This window comes from Elgaria multicarinata, chromosome 2 (genome assembly GCF_023053635.1).
Source record: "Elgaria multicarinata webbii isolate HBS135686 ecotype San Diego chromosome 2, rElgMul1.1.pri, whole genome shotgun sequence".
NCBI lineage: Eukaryota > Metazoa > Chordata > Lepidosauria > Squamata > Anguidae > Elgaria > Elgaria multicarinata.
In genome coordinates, this window is record NC_086172.1 from 45,949,859 (window position 1) to 45,969,436 (window position 19,578).

General features: G+C 44.0%; 1 protein-coding gene across 1 annotated transcript in view; it reads right to left on the reverse strand.

Annotated features, from left to right (window-relative positions):
• Positions 1 to 5,439: 5,439 nt before the first annotated feature.
• Positions 5,440 to 19,578, reverse strand: part of CSRNP3 (cysteine and serine rich nuclear protein 3) — an 89,006-nt gene continuing 74,867 nt past the window's right edge. The window contains exons 4-6 of the mRNA XM_063116457.1: positions 11,940 to 12,199; positions 7,484 to 7,780; positions 5,440 to 6,973 (exon numbers count right to left, since the gene is read on the reverse strand). Of these exons, the coding sequence (XP_062972527.1) occupies positions 5,900 to 6,973; positions 7,484 to 7,780; positions 11,940 to 12,199 (1,631 nt within the window). The 3' untranslated portion in view covers positions 5,440 to 5,899. The remainder of the gene's footprint in view (positions 6,974 to 7,483; positions 7,781 to 11,939; positions 12,200 to 19,578) is intronic.

Sequence of the window (19,578 nt, forward strand, 5' to 3'; positions counted from 1 at the left end):
GCAGCATGAGTAATAGGATATAGGCCCATATAGTCCGAATGTAGAAATGTAAGCTTTCAGACTTCCTGGGCATCCTTGGAAAATCATTCCGTTTGCTAATGTAAATATTTGGTATCTTCCTCTCTCCTTCATGGTATTACCTTCTCTAGCATGGGGTGGGCAATGCATAGCCCCATGTGTCCCCCATGACTGTTTTGCGTTCCTTTCCCCCGCCAAATTTGCTATGCCCGTGGCAAAAACTTGCCATCTTTGTAAGGAAATGAAGCCTGTGTCTTGACTGCAAGCCAAGTCATGCTACCGAGAACACAATTCTGCTTGCAAACAAAGTGTGCATTCTTTACATGCCTTGTTCCCTTGCAAAATCGCTGCATTTTTAATTATTTATATTTTGCTGCCATGGCAGCAAATTTAGCAACAACTGTGCCAATTCCTGTAAGGGTGGGGTGCAGCCCTCCAATCCCCAAATGTTGCCCACCCAGCCTGCTCTAACAGGTAAAGATATGTATCAATGTCACCTTTGGGAGTCACTCTGTTTTCTTTGATATGTATGTGTATCTGCAGTATGAACAAAAAGCAGTTGACTATGCTATACAGTTGTGCTTCTCAGTTCCCACTGAGGCTTGCCTATCGCTGTCAAACAAGGTAGATTAAATTTAGGTTGATTGCAAAATTGTAGTCTCCCCCTGCCCCCCGCCCCATCCCATATGCTCCTTCATCCTCAAGGTCCTGTTTTAAAAATGATCATATTTTCCTGTGATAATTAACAGGAAGACTAAAGGAAAATGTTTAAACAAGGACCAAAAACGCTATTTGGACCTTCTAGAAATACTATACTCCCTGACCCAAAGAATTAGAGTTTTCCTATCTGGTTCAAGATAAATTCAGTCACCCTCATCCAGTAGAACAATCAGAACATGGACTACTTTCACGTTGGGCCCCACTGACAGAAGGATGTAACAGAGGGGAAAGCTGATCCACCTCTTGGTTTTCCCTCTCACATTGCATTCATGGTTTGGAAAGGGCTCTGTGGGCAGAAAACATTTCCAGATTCATTTATTTTTTTACTTAAGACTCCCAGCATTCCTGACCATTACATTAGCTGGGGCTTCTGGGAGTTGAAGTCCCAAACATATGCACATTGACCTTTTACCCAACCCTGTTTTACTAGAGTCTGCCTCAGAAAGCACCAATTGCCTTTTTGCATCTATTAGGGCAGTGGGTTTACAGTATTATATACATGGTCATGTAAAATAATAATAATTGTAAAACCACTGCAATGCAAATTCAGTTTAAGGGTTTATTAAGTAACCAATACCATATAGCTCTCGTTTATTGCAGAATTTAGACTGGAGAAAGCAGGGAGTGCCCAAATGAAATATTTTTTCCAGACTCTTTGATATTCAAGTGAATATCAAAACTATAAATGCACACCTGGAAAAGAACTTAACTGACTCTTATAACATGAGAGCTGCAGTATTGGCCCAATTGCTCTATTCTAGTTATAGAGTCTTCTATAACTAGAAGCATTCTGCTGCACCGACGTGATAGGATTGTGTTCTCATAGGTTTCTCCACATGCTCCATACGCCCTCTAATGTCAAAGAAAACCTCTGGTAATGCCAAGAACCATGGGATAATAGTCACACAGAATCCCAAGGAGATCCCATAATGGAAGGTTTCAGATTAGACCAAAACCAGAAGGAGGTAAGTAACCAAAATGGTCAAAAAGAAGAGAAACAGGTTCTCAGGAGGCAAAATAATGTTTGCAAAAAGCTTGACGTGTTTCGGCCTGTTCTTTATTCTAGGCCTTCCTCGGGGTTGTTAGAAAGCAATGTCTGCAGAATTTCCTGTAGCAAAATAATGGTCTCCTGTGGTAATCTATGGCGACTGAGACAATTATTTTGCTATAGGACATTGCCTTCTAACGACCCCCTAAGAAAGGCCTAGAATAAAGAACAGGCCGAAACGCACCGGGCATTTTGAAAACAAGTATTTTGGATCCTGAGAACCCGTTTCTCTTCTTTTTGATCAGGTTTCAGGTTAGAACATTCCAGTGCACCGAATACTTTTTTCTGGAGCAGAATGAAATGACTCTGCCCACCTCTAATCAATGGGATCAATCCAACACTGACTACCTGCCAGTGGAACATATTTCCCCTCCCCTGTGCGGTTTCCCTCAAGCCCCCTCTCTAAATGCTTCCATAGAGTTGAGGGAGATTGGAGGGGGGTACATGGGGGAGAAGAGCAATGGGAAGTCCAATTGCCCAAGCAGACGTCTGCTCACGCGATGTTGGATGTAACACAATAATGTGATATGCAGGTGAGATTTAATTGGCTAGGAAAATGCTCTCCATTGTTTTCCTTCTGCCCAAGTGACTATAATGTGCACGATGTTTTGTTATTAGGCATAAACAGGCACAAAAAATGTGCATTTTCAATGGTAATGCTATGTTCTAGCTTTCTGACTAGCATCCAGAACTAACGGGCATGTAAATTTAGCAGGATCATCTTCATTATCTGTGCAAGAGTGCATTGTGAAAATTAAAATATAACATGCAAAACTCGTACAAAACACATTCACTGTTATTTGTCATTTAGTCACAAAAAGCCTTTTGGCACACAGAGGTAAGGGTAAAAGATATAAAACCAAAGGCTAATAATGCAAGAAGTACAGCACTTAATTAACTCAACCACAGGAGTTTATTCCTGCTTCCTCTCCCATTCATTGTGCTATAGATGGCCAAGGGAAGACAGGAAAATAAATTCAAAGAAATCCACGGAGCTGTCAAATATGAGAGAATTACAAATAGGAAGTAAGCTTGACTTGTTTCTGACATCCAAGTGACTCCCAAGGCCTTGCTGTGAGGCAGATGTTGACCAGGCTGGTGGGATATGCAGGGCAGTTAAAATCATGAACAAAACTATTAAGGAAGCTTAAGGCTTCATATAGTTACATGGTCTTTGCCTTCTTGGAACATGAGATGGTTGACAGAAGGGACATGTCATCCTCCCCAGGAGCAGGCAAAAGTGGGCATTCACTGCTGAAATCTATGGGAAAGCCTTGGTTGAAGACCATACTCTGAAGTGAGGGGGAAATGCATTTTTATATGGTATGTACAATCTTGATCAACACTTCTGATAGAGCTATAATTTAAATATTATTAAAAGACGGATTTAGCTAATTATTTTTATCACAGTGCCATGCAAACAAAGGCGCTTCCTCAATAGCCAGTCAATCTAGATTAGGCATTTATTTAAATGGGTGCAGTTACTCAAACAACAAGAAGTGATATACTGTACTTTTAAATCACCATTTAAAGGGGCAATTGTAAACTTAAAACATTGCGCATCATCCTTTTCAAGACTTGATGATGTACAGGTGACCTACTAATTCACAGTTTTACAAAAGTAGAGCTTCCAATGTTGTTGTTTTAATGGATTATGGTACCTGAACAAGATGAAACTCTGACTCAGCTGTTATAACTGGGAAAGCCAGAGGTTGGATTATTGTACTTTGGATTACACTCAGAGGCATCATACTTGAGATCAGAAATGGATGTTTTCTGTTTGGATCTACCTGATCCAGAGGTTTAATACTGGTAGGCAAGCTCTGATAAGCACACAGAGTTAGCTCCTGCCTGGAAGGACCCCCAATTCACTTCAATGGAGGAAGCGACTCTGGCCTGCATTTCTTTACATACACAGATCCAAGTCCTCCAAATGGAAGATGCTATATGTGCAGAAGCTCCATGTGCACAAAGGTCCTAGATTAGAGCCTCAGTCAGTCAATAATGACAAATAGTACTATGATTTAAGTTCATAACTAAAAATGGGCAATTGTGGACTGCCCTGCCGTGTTGACTTCAGTCAACCTTCAGATCAAGAGTTTAATATAGGTACATTACTGTGGGTTAAATCCTGACTTGCACTGAAGTGAATGGCTGAATGCACACAGGACCCTGTCAATCTTCCATTTACAAGTGCTCAGGATGGGTCATTTCCTCAACAAACAGAACAATGCTGTCCTCTTACTAATGACTTAAGCATTCAGGAATTCGCTAGGGAAAGTATGCAGAATTTCTTTCTGATAACTTTTGCATGGTGCCTATATGGTACATTTAAAAAAATGATGGTGATGATGATAATGATAAAACCCCCACAATCCGGCATGTTTCCAAGACTTTTCATAGCCTCCACAAGTAAGAGGAGGCACTAAAGTGCATTAGTTAGCTTTATATTTGCAGGGAAACAAAAAGGATGTGTATGCAAATGCTACAACGTTGCGCTTAAAAAAGGCGCATGAAGGGACACAATCCACCAAAAAAGGGTAGTTGCAACTAAGTCCCACTGGAAGCTATGGAATGAGGCTGGCAACTGAATGCAGTTTCACTAGGTCATAGGGCTACTTCTCCATTACTTATTAGCGTGGTTGCTATTTCCATGTGGCTGCTTCTCACGCTACTCTAGAACTGTATGTACTGTCGAGACAATGTGCAGAGACTAATGAAGAACAAGTGTGCCACTGCGGTGCAGTAATTAAAGCAGGGGTGGGCAAAATGCGACCTGCATGTGACTCTCTAAGTCTCCCCATAAAGTCCCCGCAGCCTCTTGCTGCCACTATGCAGCTAAAATGCATGGTGGTAACTACAGGAGTGCAGCCAATGGGGCAGGAGGGGGCGACAATGTTCCCCCGACTTCCCAAAGTTGCCCACCCCTGAATTAAGAGTGTTGGCGCAGTAGCTGCACTAACATATAGCATTCACAGTGTTAATGTTGACAGCATTAACACTCTCCACAGATGGGAAGATGCCACTGGGAACAGGAAGGTGTTGGCAGGAAAGCTCCCCTCCCTGACCAGCATGTGCTGGGACGACAATATGGAAGGTGTCTGAATTGTGTTCCTACTTAGCAATGGACATTCCCTTGGGTAGCCTTTGAACAGAAAATGGAATGATTTATGCCTCAAATGTACTCGCAACTAAATTTTGCTGGACTGTGCCCAGCTTCCTGATTATGTTGGTGTCATTTTTAAAAAAACACACACAGAGGATTGTCCTATATTTCATCTTTTTAGAAAATGTACATACCTATGAGTACAATTCAGGACGTGGAGCTTCTGCACATCTTTCATTCCTTTTTATGAAGATTGAGCAGGAGCTTCAACAGCTCCACACACATGCCACTGAAATAAATGAAGCATGCCCAGCTGGAAGTATTTCCCGGACTGCCCCTAAATTCATAGCTGTAAATATGAATAGCCCCAAGGGCAGGTCAAAGAATGTGGTTCCATGTCAGCTTTAGATGGCATCTCAAAAGATGTATCTATAGTTTGCCTTATGAAAGTTGAAGTGGCTGAGCTGTTCTGCTCAAACGTTCGGCTCCCATGAGTTCATTTCTTATCAAGACATGAGTACTAAGCTACAATAAATAAAATATACATTACCGAACAATTCTGGTTTTTTTTTTTGTAATCACATCTACATTTAAAAAGTCACTATCTTCAAATATGTGTGAAAATTTAATACTCTAAACATGAAGATTCCAAAGTAAAATGTTCGTTACCTTGCACAGGCCCGACAAAATGAGAAGCTTTGAGTCAGATAGCCCAGCTTCACATAGTTTGACAGGTAGGCTGCTATTTTTTTTAGTGATTTTTTTTTAAATCTAGGTATTTTCTATCAAAAGACCATTTGATTTTTTTTTCCTTTAAATTTTACTTTTTACACGAACTTTGTTTGTGCAATGGCTACAACCAGTATAGCTTGAAAGGGAAAACAAAAATCAAAACATTATCCACAGTCTGTTCCCCCTCACCTCCATTGCTAAGGGGGGAAAATGGTTCCAGGGAATCCAATTAAAATAGAGTGCATTTAAATATAGTGATTCAGTCCTAAAATAATTTAAACCGGTACCGTTTCCATGACAGGCGATTTGATACACTCTTCACGCAGTCTGCTTTTTTCTGAAAGGCTGAGCGAATTCTCAGCGGGATGATCCGGGAGGTGAGTGCCACCATTCAAAGTAGAAACAAATCCATCTTGAGAAGGACTTTTCAAGTATGAGGGAAAGTCCACTTGGGAGTGTCTTGGCCTATGCTCAGCGTATAAGCTACTACATGGACCAGCATTGTCGCTTTCTGAAGACGAGCAGCAGACTATGACGGACGGATTTGAAGAAGGATAAAGCGAGCTGCTGTAACTTTCCTCTGATTGCCGTGTATAGTCAACAAACTGTTCTGAAGTTGGATTATAAGGCACCAGGGAAAGGTTACCATTCGTAATGGTATCCCTTTCAGAATAAGTCTCGCGCATCTGATTAGGAGTGCCAGGGCCATGGTTCTCTATTTGGTAATAAAGTGATGACGAGTTGGCATAATAGGAGGAGGCCTTTGAGTGGTTTTCATGCATGGCGGTGCTATCAGAGTAGCAAAGGACCGAAGGAAGGGCTTGTACCATGTCAGCATGAGCACCCAAGCCTTCCACAAACTCATCTACTTTCTCTTCATCTTCCTCCTCCTCCTCCTCCTCGTCATCTTCCTCCTCCTCCTCATCGTCTTCATCAGTTTCACTTGGTGCTAAGCTTTGTGTGCTGGAATCTGTCACTCCACTGCAAAAGCTACTCGCATCTTCCTCCTCCTCGTCCTCTTCATCATCATCCTCCCCTGGGCAGTCTAAGTCATCAGCCGACTGCAAGTGCATCACGGTAGCCCGAGGTTCAGCTTCCATTTCAAAGTTGTCCGGAACCGAATATTCCAGCGGGTGGGCTGTGGGGCCCATGGAACTGCTGTGAGCACTTATCTCACCATGGCAACCATTCAGCGCAGGGACTTGCTGCTCTCTGTTTTTCTCCAGTTCAAGTTTCATTATAGTGTGCAAAAAGTGAGTCCGAACACGGATGGGATTAAATTCAATTCTACCTGCTGTATTGCTACATCCTTCTTTAGTGCAACCACATGGGAAAGACATACGATCCACCTTGAGAAAAGAGACCATGGATTAACAGTGGGTGTCATGAGGCCAGGGAAGACAATCATACTACAGACCCTTTACAAGCTAAACAAGGACAGTAGAACAAGGAGCATCATTTAGGGAACTTGAAACATGGTATATAAAAGAAGTGAATTACATTAAATAATAACTGGTCAATACACAATATGGTGTCCGGCCTTCCTCGACCTGGTGCCCTCTAGATGTGCTGTACTACAACTCCCAGCATTCCTGACCCCTTGCCATGCTGGCTGCGGCTGATGGGAGTTGAAATCCAAAACATTAGGATGGCATCAGGTTGGGGAAGACTGCTACAAAGAGATCACTCCTCAAACTTCCTATTATTTGGGGAAGTTGGGCGAGTACCTCTTCTGGGGACGAGTATGTGTGGGGAGGTTGCCATTGTTTTTCGTTTTGTTTTTACAGTCCACTATCTGGAAACAACTCACGGTCTCCTCCCACCCTCGCTGGTTAAGAATGGCCGAATTAAGCTCTCACCTGGCATTTTATGCCTGCAAGGCTGCAAGTACAAGTTTCTGGGTCACAGAAGACTCGACAGTCACAGCCGCAGTCCTCTCTGGAAAGGCGAATGGCTCGCAGCTCGTGTTTTTCCTCCACATCAATCTTCTTGACCCCGGAGGCCCGCAGTAGCGCCCTTCGCTTTTTCGTTGGCAGGGGTTGTAGAAAGAAGTACTCGTCTACTTCTGTGTTGTCGAGATCTAGATCATCGTCAGAAATGTCATCCAGTGTCAAAGTGTTTGCTTCCTCGGATTCCACCGTGCCATTTTTAGTCATCTGCAATACATTGGTGTGAAAGAGGCATCAGGGTTTCGTTGGGAAGAACAAACCCACATGCTCAGGAGTCAATTGTATTGCGCAAGGGCTTATGTAGAGGAATAGGCTTTCAGGTAATCAGGAACTCCAAACAGATATTTGATGGGGCTGGTTTGTTTGAATAGCTTGTACTCTTTTAGAACTTTTGGATGCAGGAAGCCGCCTTGTAGCCCAGTATTATCTATTCTAACTGGCAGCAGGTCCCGACTGTATTTTTTGGATGAACCCAAAATAAACCTGTCACTTTTAATAGGGGATGCTAAGGTCAATGCCCTTGTGTGACGGTAGCTGCGGATATGACAACTACTCACTGGAGCAATATTAATGTTTCAGTGGGTACTCACATCTTCCTCCTCCTCCTCCCCCTTGTCCTCCTCCTCCTGACATATTGGGGAAAATATTACCATGCGTTCAGCGGCTGATATTTTAGATGCAACTAACATTAGAAAGGACACAGTAATATGTAAATGGATGTGACTTTTCCAGAACCAAATAGAATATTTTGAGAAAGAAGTGGTTTCAGATTCTCACTTCCTTTCTTGCTAATTGCAGAAGTGTGCCATTTTTCTAAAGATATTAGCAGATGCTTAATTTAATTCTTAGCAATGTCTGGGCTTTGAACTTGGGGTGGGAAGGAGAACACGTTATACCAAGGTCCATTCAGCCCAGCAATCTGATAACAGTAGCCAGCCAGATGCTCCCGGGAAGCCCACAAGCGGTGGGTGAAGATGATGGTGTGTCTTGTTGTTTTTCCCAAACAGCTTGTATTCAGAGGTTTTCTGCCTCTGAATATGAAGGCTCCACTTAACTATCACAGCAAATAGCCATTGATGGACCTATTGTCTATTGACCTATCTACCGGTTCCCTTTTAAAGCTATCATTTCTATTGGCTGTGGCAGTGCATTCAGTTAATTAGGCATTTGAAGAGGCACTTTCTTTGTCCGTCTTGAATCCACCATAAATCAGTGCCATTGAGGCAGGCGTTTGATTTCTAGTATTATGAAAGGAAGAAACATTTCATAAGTGTATACGCCTTGACCATGTATTTGTTTCGTAATTTGTGCCCTTTACTATTTTGCTTTCCCCCCTTAAATTAGAGAGCCCCAAATACTTCAGCTCAGGACTGAGGAATGTGTGGCCCTCAAGTATTATGGGACTTCAAGTCCCACCATCCCTAACCGTTGCCTGGGGCTGATGAGATTTGGAGTTCAACAACCTCTGAAGGGCTACAAATCCCCTATCTTTCTGCTTTAGTCTTTCCTTATAAGGAAGGTGCTTTAGCCTCTGGCAGAGTGGTGGAACATAGAAAGCTGCCTTATACTGATGGGGGTTGCAGTCCAAAATAGCTGGAGGGCACTCAGTTGGGGAGAACCACAGACCCAGCTAAGCCACAAAACAGTGTGGGTGAGCAGCATCAGCATCTAGCTTTGTTTTGCTTTCTGCTCTGAGCAACGAGTCGGAAAGGAGCACTGTGCAGTTTGAAACTTACATAAAATAGTTTTGATTCATAGATGATCCAATAAGGTGCTCTCTTTTCATTGCGTCATGCCCTTTGTCGTCAGTAGGGGGAGCCGCCAAACAGTCTACAGCAGGGAAGGGACCATATATACAACTTGGAACTTAGGACTGATTCTTTGGGGTCAGACAAATTTGGTAGTCAGTTTTGATTCTACTTTTGTGAACTGCCCAGAGAGCTTCGGCTATTGGGCGGTATAAAAATGTAATAAATAAATGTAATAAATAATAAATAAAAAATACTTTGGGATTTGTTTCATAGCAGAGTCTGAATCTGGTGGTTTTAGTATTGCAGCTATGAGGTTTTTTAGCTGGCGTGCCTCCATTTGAGGTTAAGCCGGCGACATGCATGAGAAAAATGACTTCTCCCTCTTACACTTTTCTGTCTGTCATTTGCTGTGTGATCTCTGCCCGCCTGAAATAAGGGCACGGAAATGACACCGGCATGGTGACAATTAATTCCTGAGAACGGGACCTGAGTGGAATGGGATGAACGGACAAGAGACACCTAGCAAAAGCAAGGAACCAGGACTCTGGGGCAGCCACGCTGCTGAAGCTGACCGAACTACTGCCCAGCCTACTTCTAGGATTTGAGGCAGACAGGAAGGAAGGCCTGCATAGCTTATGACCTGCCGAACCCAACACAGCCTACCAACCATGTGCAGAGCCTCTGTGAGGCCAAGGGCTGAACTCCATTTCGGAGAAGGTCTTGGGCGCCACACTCCATGGGGGCAGGGCCAAAAGGCAAAACATACCAGTTTATTTTAACTTAAAGCTCTTATTGCCAGTGACTAAAGCTTTCAGCCTTTTAGAACTGGGGGGGGGGGGGAGTTTGCACATAACCAAACAATAGAAGGCTGGTGGGAAGGAGGTGAGGCTGGGAGCAGGGGGCATGACCCCTGGAGGGCTGGACTGAGATGCTTGCTCTGAAATTCTGCCCCTGGTGTATGACAACCTTGTACCAAGGTGTTTTCCCCCCACTTATTTAATATAAATAATTAAAAATGCAGCGATTTTGCAAGGGAACAAGGCATGTAAAGAATGCACGCCTTGTTTGCAAGCAGAATTGTGTTCCCGGTAGCATGACTTGGCTTGCAGTCAAGACACAGGCTTCATTTCCTTACAAAGATGGCAAGTTTTTGCCGCGGGCATAGCAAATTTGGCGGGGGAAAGGAACGCAAAACAGTCATGGGGGACACATGGGGCTATGCATTGCCCACCCCATGCTAGAGAAGGTAATACCATGAAGGAGAGAGGAAGATACCAAATATTTACATTAGTAAAAATGGGAGGTTTATCAAGGCAATGCAAGACACAAACACAAGTTGTGCAGAGACATCCAGGCAACGGTACATCCCACTTTTGGAGGCATCTCCAGTATTCCTAACCTCCACCTAGAAGGTGGGAAGAAACCCTTGTAGAAACAGAAGGGTGCAAGGCAAGCTTTCGAGTTTTCTGCAACAAGGGGGCTGCCTATACAGTGCCAGGTTGCCGCCGTGACAACTAAAACCTCGCGCTTTCTCTGCTGCGAGGTGGTGGCAGCTAATCCCCATGCCAAGTGAGGACTTGGGGTTCCCTACAGCCGGGGCCAGCTGAGTGAGCTGGAGCATGTCTTGGCTCACCCGGGAGCGCCTGGCTGAGCTCACGCAGCTGCCCAAAGCCAAGATCCTGGTGAGCAAGGGAGGCCTCACAGTAGGAGGTGCAGCGCCCATTGGGGGCCCTCCAGACACCCTCTCCTGTCTTACCACTCACTTTCTCCACCCTCAGCTGCAGGTCTGGTTACAGAACCGTTGTGCATGTGGGATCAAGAGCCAACCTCAGCCATCAGCAAACTGCCCCATTTGGGTACCTCTGGCGGCAGACAAGCGCCAGTGGCCGCTGCGTCTTCAATGTACATCTTCCCCGGCTGGGGGGAAAGAAGCGGCTGGACCACCGCCTCTTGCCCAGGTGGACAGCAACCAATCAGGAATCGCCATCCACCCCTCCGCTGTGACTCCGGAGCAAGGCTAGATGGCAGATGCGCCATACTCACCTTGCTCTGGAGAAAAATGTCAGGTTAAGTCCCTTTTTTTTTTTCCTTTGGAGCTTCATGGGAAAGCCCCGTGGAGGCTGCAAATCTGTGGTTGTCATGTAACTGACGCAAGGCAGATTCACAGCGACCGCGGGGCTTTGGTATCATACAGAACAAGTACTATTGTATTTCCCCCAGCCGCCTGATGCCATGTTCCACTGATTCAAAGGGACAAGGGAGTATTACCTTCATAGCTGGCCAAAATGCTCAGGACTCTCCACATCTAGCAGCTTGCTGAACCACATTTAAATTCCAACCAAAGTGGGAACGTCAATGGGGTGTAACGAATTGGCATCATATCTGCCTAGCAGGAAGGAAGCTATCGTCTTAAAGAGCTCAGGTGGAAGCCTATTAAAAATCTGATGAGTTAATGTGAGAAACGGGAAAGGTGCCAGCTTGTTTGGGGCAATTGAACTGCAGCCATATCAGAAGTGGAGATGCAACCTTGCCAAGACTGCTAAGTGCCAGTTCCGCTGTTAACGCTTCATGCTCATGCAGTGGGAGACAAAGAGGATACCTTGCCTTGTTTTTACCTTGAGTTTTAAAGAGTTCAGCTTCTCCTCCCGAAGATGCTCTCTCAACATCTCCCGATGAAGCCTTTCTTGTTCCATGGCAAACTCCCCAAGTGAGTATTGGCGCACACTGTTGTGACGGGTGGACATACCCAGGGTGCTGCCTCCTTGGCTGGGGACGCTTGTGAACCCTTGCCTTCTTGTGAAGTAGTACACAGTAACGCAGTTAAAATGGACATTCTTCGTCCTCTTCCGTTTCTCTCTCTTCAGAATCGACGAAGCTGGAATGAAAACAAGAGGCATGTTTGAATAGAAGCCATTCTCCCCATTTCACAGATTCGTACAGTGCAGACCTCCAGGCTAGCTGGTGCAGGGCTTCCCTGCATGGGGAAACGGGTGCTGCAAGGGAAGACAGGCAGGGCAAGGAGTTTTTGAGGTTCATCAGACGAACGTTTTATCACACATTCACTACTGCCCACTTACGGATGTTCGCGCGTTTTTTAGACAATGATGTCTGCCTCTCGCTCCTTCCGCTTGTTTTTCCGTCGCAAAATAGACCCCTTTTAATCAGACTTAGTTTTTCTAAATGGGATGTGCCACGATCTACTGTGTGGGCTCTCCCACACTAGAGGCATTCAAGAGGCAGCTGGACAACCATCTGTCAAGTCTGCTTTAGGGTGGATTCCTGCATTGAACAGGGGGTTGGACTCGATGGCCTTACAGGCCCCTTCCAACTCTACTATTCTATGATTCTATGTGTGCAGGAAAATCAGCGCGATAAAAATGGTCCCTGAATGGGCCATGTTTACTTCCTCTTTCCCCTCTGGGAAGAAAGAGGAAGTACTGAGGTACAAAAGTGGGGCAGAGAAGCAATGATAAGGAAACATGATTCCTCCCTGCCCCCCATGATGATGCTCTTTAAGACATTAAAAACTACAGATGGGAGGTGCCATTTTTATTTTTATTTATTTATTTATTGCATTTATATACCACCCCATAGCCGAAGCTCTCTGGGCGGTTTAGAAGAGGCATTTCCTTCTGTGTATGAGAGAGATGGGAATGTCTGTTCTAAGACTATGCCTGATGCGATATATGTGTCTATCTGTCTATCTATATCTACATGCATGTATATTTACATAGGTATGTAAATGAACATGTATGCATTTCCTAAAAGCAATGTAGTACACTATTTTTTCTTCTCTACAAATTTAGGCAGATTTAACTGATTACTCAGCTAAACCTCATATGATTTATGCATTATTTAATCCAATGACAGCCATTGTTATTGTTATACAACAACTACATCAACATACTTAACAAGACAGGTCTCTGCCCTGAGCAGCTTACAGTTTGAATTCTGACAGTAAGAAGATAACACAGTGAGAGACCAGGGTAATAAGGGATGATCCAAGGGCTGCATGCATATTGCGTAACTACAAGTACCCTGGTGAGTTGGTAGAGGTTTTGGCAGTAGGTTGGGGCTGTCTCTCAAATAACCTGAATCTTTTGCTTCCACTTAGGTTACCATATTTTAGATTCACCGTATGCCTGAAAACATTTACTAGGGCAACCATTTCCTTCCTGTTGGAGCAGCTGTTCTCACAAACATTGTCTTCCCCTCAAAAGCAATCAGAATTCAGAAGACATCCGACAGCTCACATTCTATAAAACTCCACCAACAGCAAAAGAATTGAGCGCTAGGTGTGGTAAATGGGCCCTGTGCCTCCAAATGAGGTTGTTTACATGAGAGATACTGCTATTTTGCCCATAAGGCTAAATAGCCCAAATACACTTAAGCAAAAACCCTTCCTTTTAGATACATGATGCCAAGCATCAGTCAAAGTTCATTCACACACCCATCACTGATATCTCATCACTCAACAACTCCTGTGTGAATTGCCTTCATGGAATATTGTGTTTGCAGCAAAGTGTGATGAGAGGAAAGTTCTTAATATGGTGTTTGACCTAGACTGGCTGTTTCACTTGAACTCATTGTGATGAAGAGATGAATAAGCAAGTTTTAAACTTACCCTCAAATCAGTCTCTCTCTCTCTCTCTCTCTCTCTCTCTATATATATATATATATATATTAATTAAACAAAAAACCTACAGTTTACAAAACAACGTTAAGGCTCTACAGTTTTCAACCAAGCACCAAAAAGCAGGGAAATTGGGAGTTAAGGCTCACAAGTCTTAACGCCACATCCTCCCTAAGGAGGCAGAAAGTGCCAGTGAAATTCTCATTCTCCCAAAGCAGATAAACCACGAGGACAGGATGGAGAATAAGATATGCAGAGGTGACTGTGGGGTTGTGGGAAACTGATGACGAACAACTTAGGGCCACCTACTTCTCTTTTTTTGTTGTTGTTCAGAGCAGCCCTTCCCCAACCTGGTGCCCTCTAAAGGTCTGAGGGTGCAATTTCCAGGCAGCTCAATGGCCAGCACCATCCATTTTAGAACTTAAATACTGATCAGCCTACATTCCAAAATAATGTTCTGGTACTTAACAAAAGAAGCACAGGGCTTGCGCAAGCATAGACCTGGATTGGTTACTTATAATAACACCAGATTTAAGCAAAGCAAACTTAACTACCAAACTAATGGGCATCTTGTCCTCAGTTTTCCTTGCTCAGAATACCATAAATTGTCTCTCCTGGCATACCCTTAGGTAGATGGGGCTTAGTTCCATGGTGCATTAAGGAAACAGGAAGAGCCAATGCGTGAGAAAATAATGTCAATTCAGAGGCCCATCACATCGATGATATTTAAGTAACAAAAATGAACTACCCATATCTGTTGTGTTTTGTTCATGCCACCTTCTCTCTAAGTGCTGCCCTATCAATGGAACATATGGTTTGATTGTTGTATCAGAAATAAATCAACCCACTGGGCATGGTTCCCCCCTCCTTCACCTCACACATATCATGGATATTTCTCTCTTAAGTAATTGAAACCCACTGCTGGGTGACGCATATTGATTTTGAAACAGTGCCACATATTGTAATGCTCTCTCAAACACTGAATCCTTACTTTACAGCTATCCAGAGATGCCATTTATTGGAATTCGAAGTGCTTTTTGTTTCCCACACAGAACTAAGTTGCAGTTGACCTATAGTGCAAAATGTGAGTCCTATGAACACAGCAACTTGACTTCTAAAGATACGACAGCAGTCTGTCTGATTTACTGGGAGATGGCAGTAAGAAACAAGATGGTGGGTTATGGCTGTGCAATTTAGGTGTGATAGTTGCACAGGTATGATGGAAGAAATGTAACTGTCAGAAGGGGAAGAACTGAAATGATCATGAAAGATGCTGACAGCTTTTGTAATGTGAAGCAGGACAACTTAACAGCAGTAGCACAACAGTAGTTGTTCGGCCTTCAGCCTCTTCTTACTGCCACACATCCATAGGAGTGATACCAGGGTTTTAATCTTAGGCTACAGATGTGTTTCAACCCGCTATGTTATGGGGTGAAGGTTTTTTGATCAAAAGCAAAACAGAGATATATTGGATATCAGACGTGCTCTAGCCTTTTAGAAAGCATGCACAGAAAATTTCAGATTGTCCCCTCGTCTATTCGTCTGTCGTGGACGACAGAAGAAGGGCCACCTGTATCTACACAGAGATTATCTGTGTGGATAGTTCAGACAATTTGTTTGGCTTATAGATTGGCTAAAATTGACTTGCCAACTGCCGTCAAAGCACATTCCACCAGGGCTGTCTCCACATCTACAGCATTTGGTCGTGGAATTTCATTATTCGAATTATGTCGGGCGGCAACATGGTCTACCCCGACTACATTCGTCAGGCACTACAGACTGGACGTTCGCTCCAGAGCAGATAGCTCCTTTGGAAGAGCAGTCCTCTCGTTTAACCTACAATAAGACACCTATCCACCTCCGGTAAGTCAGCTTGTTAGTCGCCCATATGCGTGATGCACAGAGACCACAAAGAAGGAGGACAGGTTGCTTACCCATAACTGTGGTTCTTCGAGTGGTCATCTGTGCAGTCACACAACCCACCCACCGTCCCCACTGGTGTCTCCTGGGCACTGGTTGGGGGCCACAATGTGGTCTCTTCGGAACCAAGGAGCTCGTCGGGGATCCTCCTAGGCATGCACAGTGGGATGTTGGGGGAGGGTTCCCACCAAAATCTCTATCAGCTATAGAAACTTCCCGAACGAGACTCCGCGCAGGCGCAGAGCCCATATGTGCGACTGCACAGATGACCACGAAGAAGAACAAACAAACAACAACACCTCACAAAAAACCAACACATAAACCCACAAATTTCACACTCTATCCTCAGGAACTCCACAGTTCTTCAGAAGCTTGTCAAGGTTTGGGTGTTCAACCTGTTCTAGATGGGGTTGAACTCCCCCTGAAGGAGTAGGTTCATAGCTTGGGGGTTCTCCTAGAACCATCTCTGTCACTTGCGGCCCAGGGGGCCTCGGTGGCACAGAGTGCCTTCTACCAGCTACGCCCCTATCTGGACAGGGATAACCTAGCTTCAGTCATCCATACTCTGGTAACTTCCAAATTAGATTACTGAAATGCCCTCTATGTGGGGCAGCCCTTGAAGACGGTTCGGAAGCTGCAGCTTGTGCAAAATGCAGCAGCCAGATTGATAGCTGGAACAGGGAGATTTGAGCATATAACACCGATTCTGGCCCGCTTGCATTGGCTGCCTATATGTTTCCGAGCCCAATTCAAGGTGCTGGTCTTAACCTATAAAGCCCTACATGGCTTGGGACCACAATACCTGATGGAACGCCTCTCCCGACATGAACCTACCCGTACACTGCGCTCAACATCTAAAGTCCTCCTCTGAGTGCCTACTCCGAGGGAAGCTCAGAGGATGGCAACAAGGGAGAGGGCCTTTTCAGTGGTGGCCCCCCGACTGTGGAATGATCTTCCCGATGAGGCTCGCCTGGCGCCAACGTTGTTATCTTTTCAGCGCCAGGTCAAGACCTTTCTCTTCTCCCAGGCATTTAACAGCATTTAACAACATATGCTAAGTTTGTTTGTTTTTTAATGGACCCCAGAACTGTTGTTGTTTAGATGGATACTGTTTTATACTGTTGTTTTTATATTTTTGATGGTTTTAAATCTTGTATACTTTTTAATGCTCACTGTTTTTAACTTTTGTAAACCGCCCAGAGAGCTTTGGCTATGGGGCGGTATATAAATTTAATGAATAAATGAAATAAATAAATGTCCCTGATAGACAAGTTTGCCCATTATTGCTAGTCTTTGCCTCCACCGGCAATGACCAGCTTCAGGGGAGCAGTGGGTGATAGTGTGCAGATGCCATGGTGGCACAGGAAGATAATTTCTTCACTGCCCTGGACTAGGCTCCAGCCCATGTTTGGACAGATTCATCCCAATTCTTCTTCCCTGACACTCAAGCCATCTAACTATGAGCTTCATTGCCTTACACTCTTCAGAAAACCAAGGAGCCCAAGCTCTGCACAATACGAAAGGGTGCTTAGGCGTGACCGTATCATCCACCCAGGGCATCTCCCCATTCCACAGATCAACCAGATCTTTGACAGGATTGGTAGGTCTAACAGCTGGGAAATCATCCAGAGCATAAAGGAATCCTCCTGGATCCATCAGTCTTTGAGGATGGACCATTTTTATAGGTCTCCTACCCTGCAGTGGCTCAAGAATCCCAGCAACTCTAAACCCTATTAGGTAGTGATCTGTCAATGACAATGGAGATCTAGGAAACTCCCCTACCCACAGATCACTTTCAAAAAGGAAAGGAAAGATTAAGAGTGTGCCCTGCGGTCCACTTGGGGCCAATTGAAACAGGCCCATGGTTTCCATTTAAACCATCAACACTTGAGCTGCTTTGGATGACAGAAACTCACCCTCCTGCCACAGCATCACTCACCTATGCTGTGAGTCACACAACATGGGTAAAATTGGGTAACAAAAGTGACCAAGGTGTGAAATCCCCAATTTAACTTTCTTCCATGTATGCAATTCAGTCCAAGACAATGGCAACAGAAGGCGGAATTTCATTTCTACGTAGAATTAATGTAGAAAATATCCTGGCAGTCATTTACACTACTTTTTAGACTTCCAGCACAGCTAAAGCTCTGTTTTTTTGTAACGAGAACTAAAATACCCTCCTAAGCCATAGTACTGCCACAATACAATATTTTCTAACTACAGGAAGCAGATTTCTTTTTAATATATAGGTTTCATTTATACCTCCAGGTGGCTTATTTCATCAGCTTCATAAAAAACTGACTACAATGTCACAGAAGGCCTGTATTACTTTATAGCCACTATTTCATTGCTTTTATTTTTAATTGCAAGCTGCAGTGCTGTTATTACATACCTGCCCCAATTCAGCAAAGGACCGCTATGTGAGGAAGCAGACTATTGAGCGCACAGATGATATGCATCCATATTGCTGTTGAGAAATTCACTCATAGAGTGCCTATTAATATCCTCCAGTGATGTGAAGGCTCTGTATCAGCTAGTCTAAAATCGGCAGAATTGTAGTCATTCTGGACATATCGGAGGAGCAAGGAGTTTAAACATATGCACACAGAACACATGACATGTGTTGGATCATGACGACCTCCCAAAGCTAGGGTGGCCAGATGCAAAAGAGAGCAGGGCTTCTATACCTTTAATAGTTCTGTAGAAGAAGGAATTTCAGTATGTGTTGCTTGTCTTGCAAGCAGCATCTGCTGAAATCCCCTCATCTACCCAACTATTAAAGGTATCAGAGTACTTTTCCTTTTTTTTGCATCCGGACACCCCCATGAAGGTGTATAACACTGTGCTTTAAGCAAGCATACATTGATCTGTTTGAACAGCCTGATAGAAGAGCTTGCCTACTTTGTAAGTAAATCCATAAAAGGTACTACCCAGCAAAATATTTTACCATCCTGTCTAGATATAGACATTTGTGGCAAATCAACAACCTGGAACAAAAGGAGGATTAAGTCTCTTCCAAGTTACAAACGTTTCCTGACCAGTCACCTGGAAGCCATTATTGTTTGCCACAGGTGAGCAGGCAAGTGGCTATAGACAAGCCCACCTTGCAGCAATAGCAGGATCTGGCTATTTGTTTCAGATAAGAGCTGTACCTTGCTCTTGGATCCATGGTTTTTTTTTAATTTATTTATTTATTTATTACATTTTTATACCACCCAATAGCCAAAGCTCTCTGGGCGGTTCACAAAAATGTAATAATGTATATATCACGTGCAGATCCTATTCTCAAACGGGGCTCTCAGCATCTCCCATCCAGAATGATGTGTGGTTTCACACTTGATTAGACTCAGCAATCCCACCACATCTGGTATTTTCAGTTCATCCACTGGGCCCCACTGTGAGCTTCATCCCACATACCTGTTTCCCTCGAATTATCCCCTACAGCGCTAAGCTGTCACCGTTGTTGTTGTTGCTACCGGGCCGCTAGATCCTTTGCATACCAAGAAATGTGTTTAAGGGGGGAAATGTAAAAAACTCATAAAAAATCAACGGATGACCCAATTCGATTCAAATTTGGTATGCTTAAAGCTCTCCTTAATATCTATTACTGTGCCAATTTTGATGTCTTTATCTTTAAAGCTTACGCAGATGTAAGCATTTGTTTAATTTTTCTTCAAATCCTGCTCCTGCGCCCCAGTGGC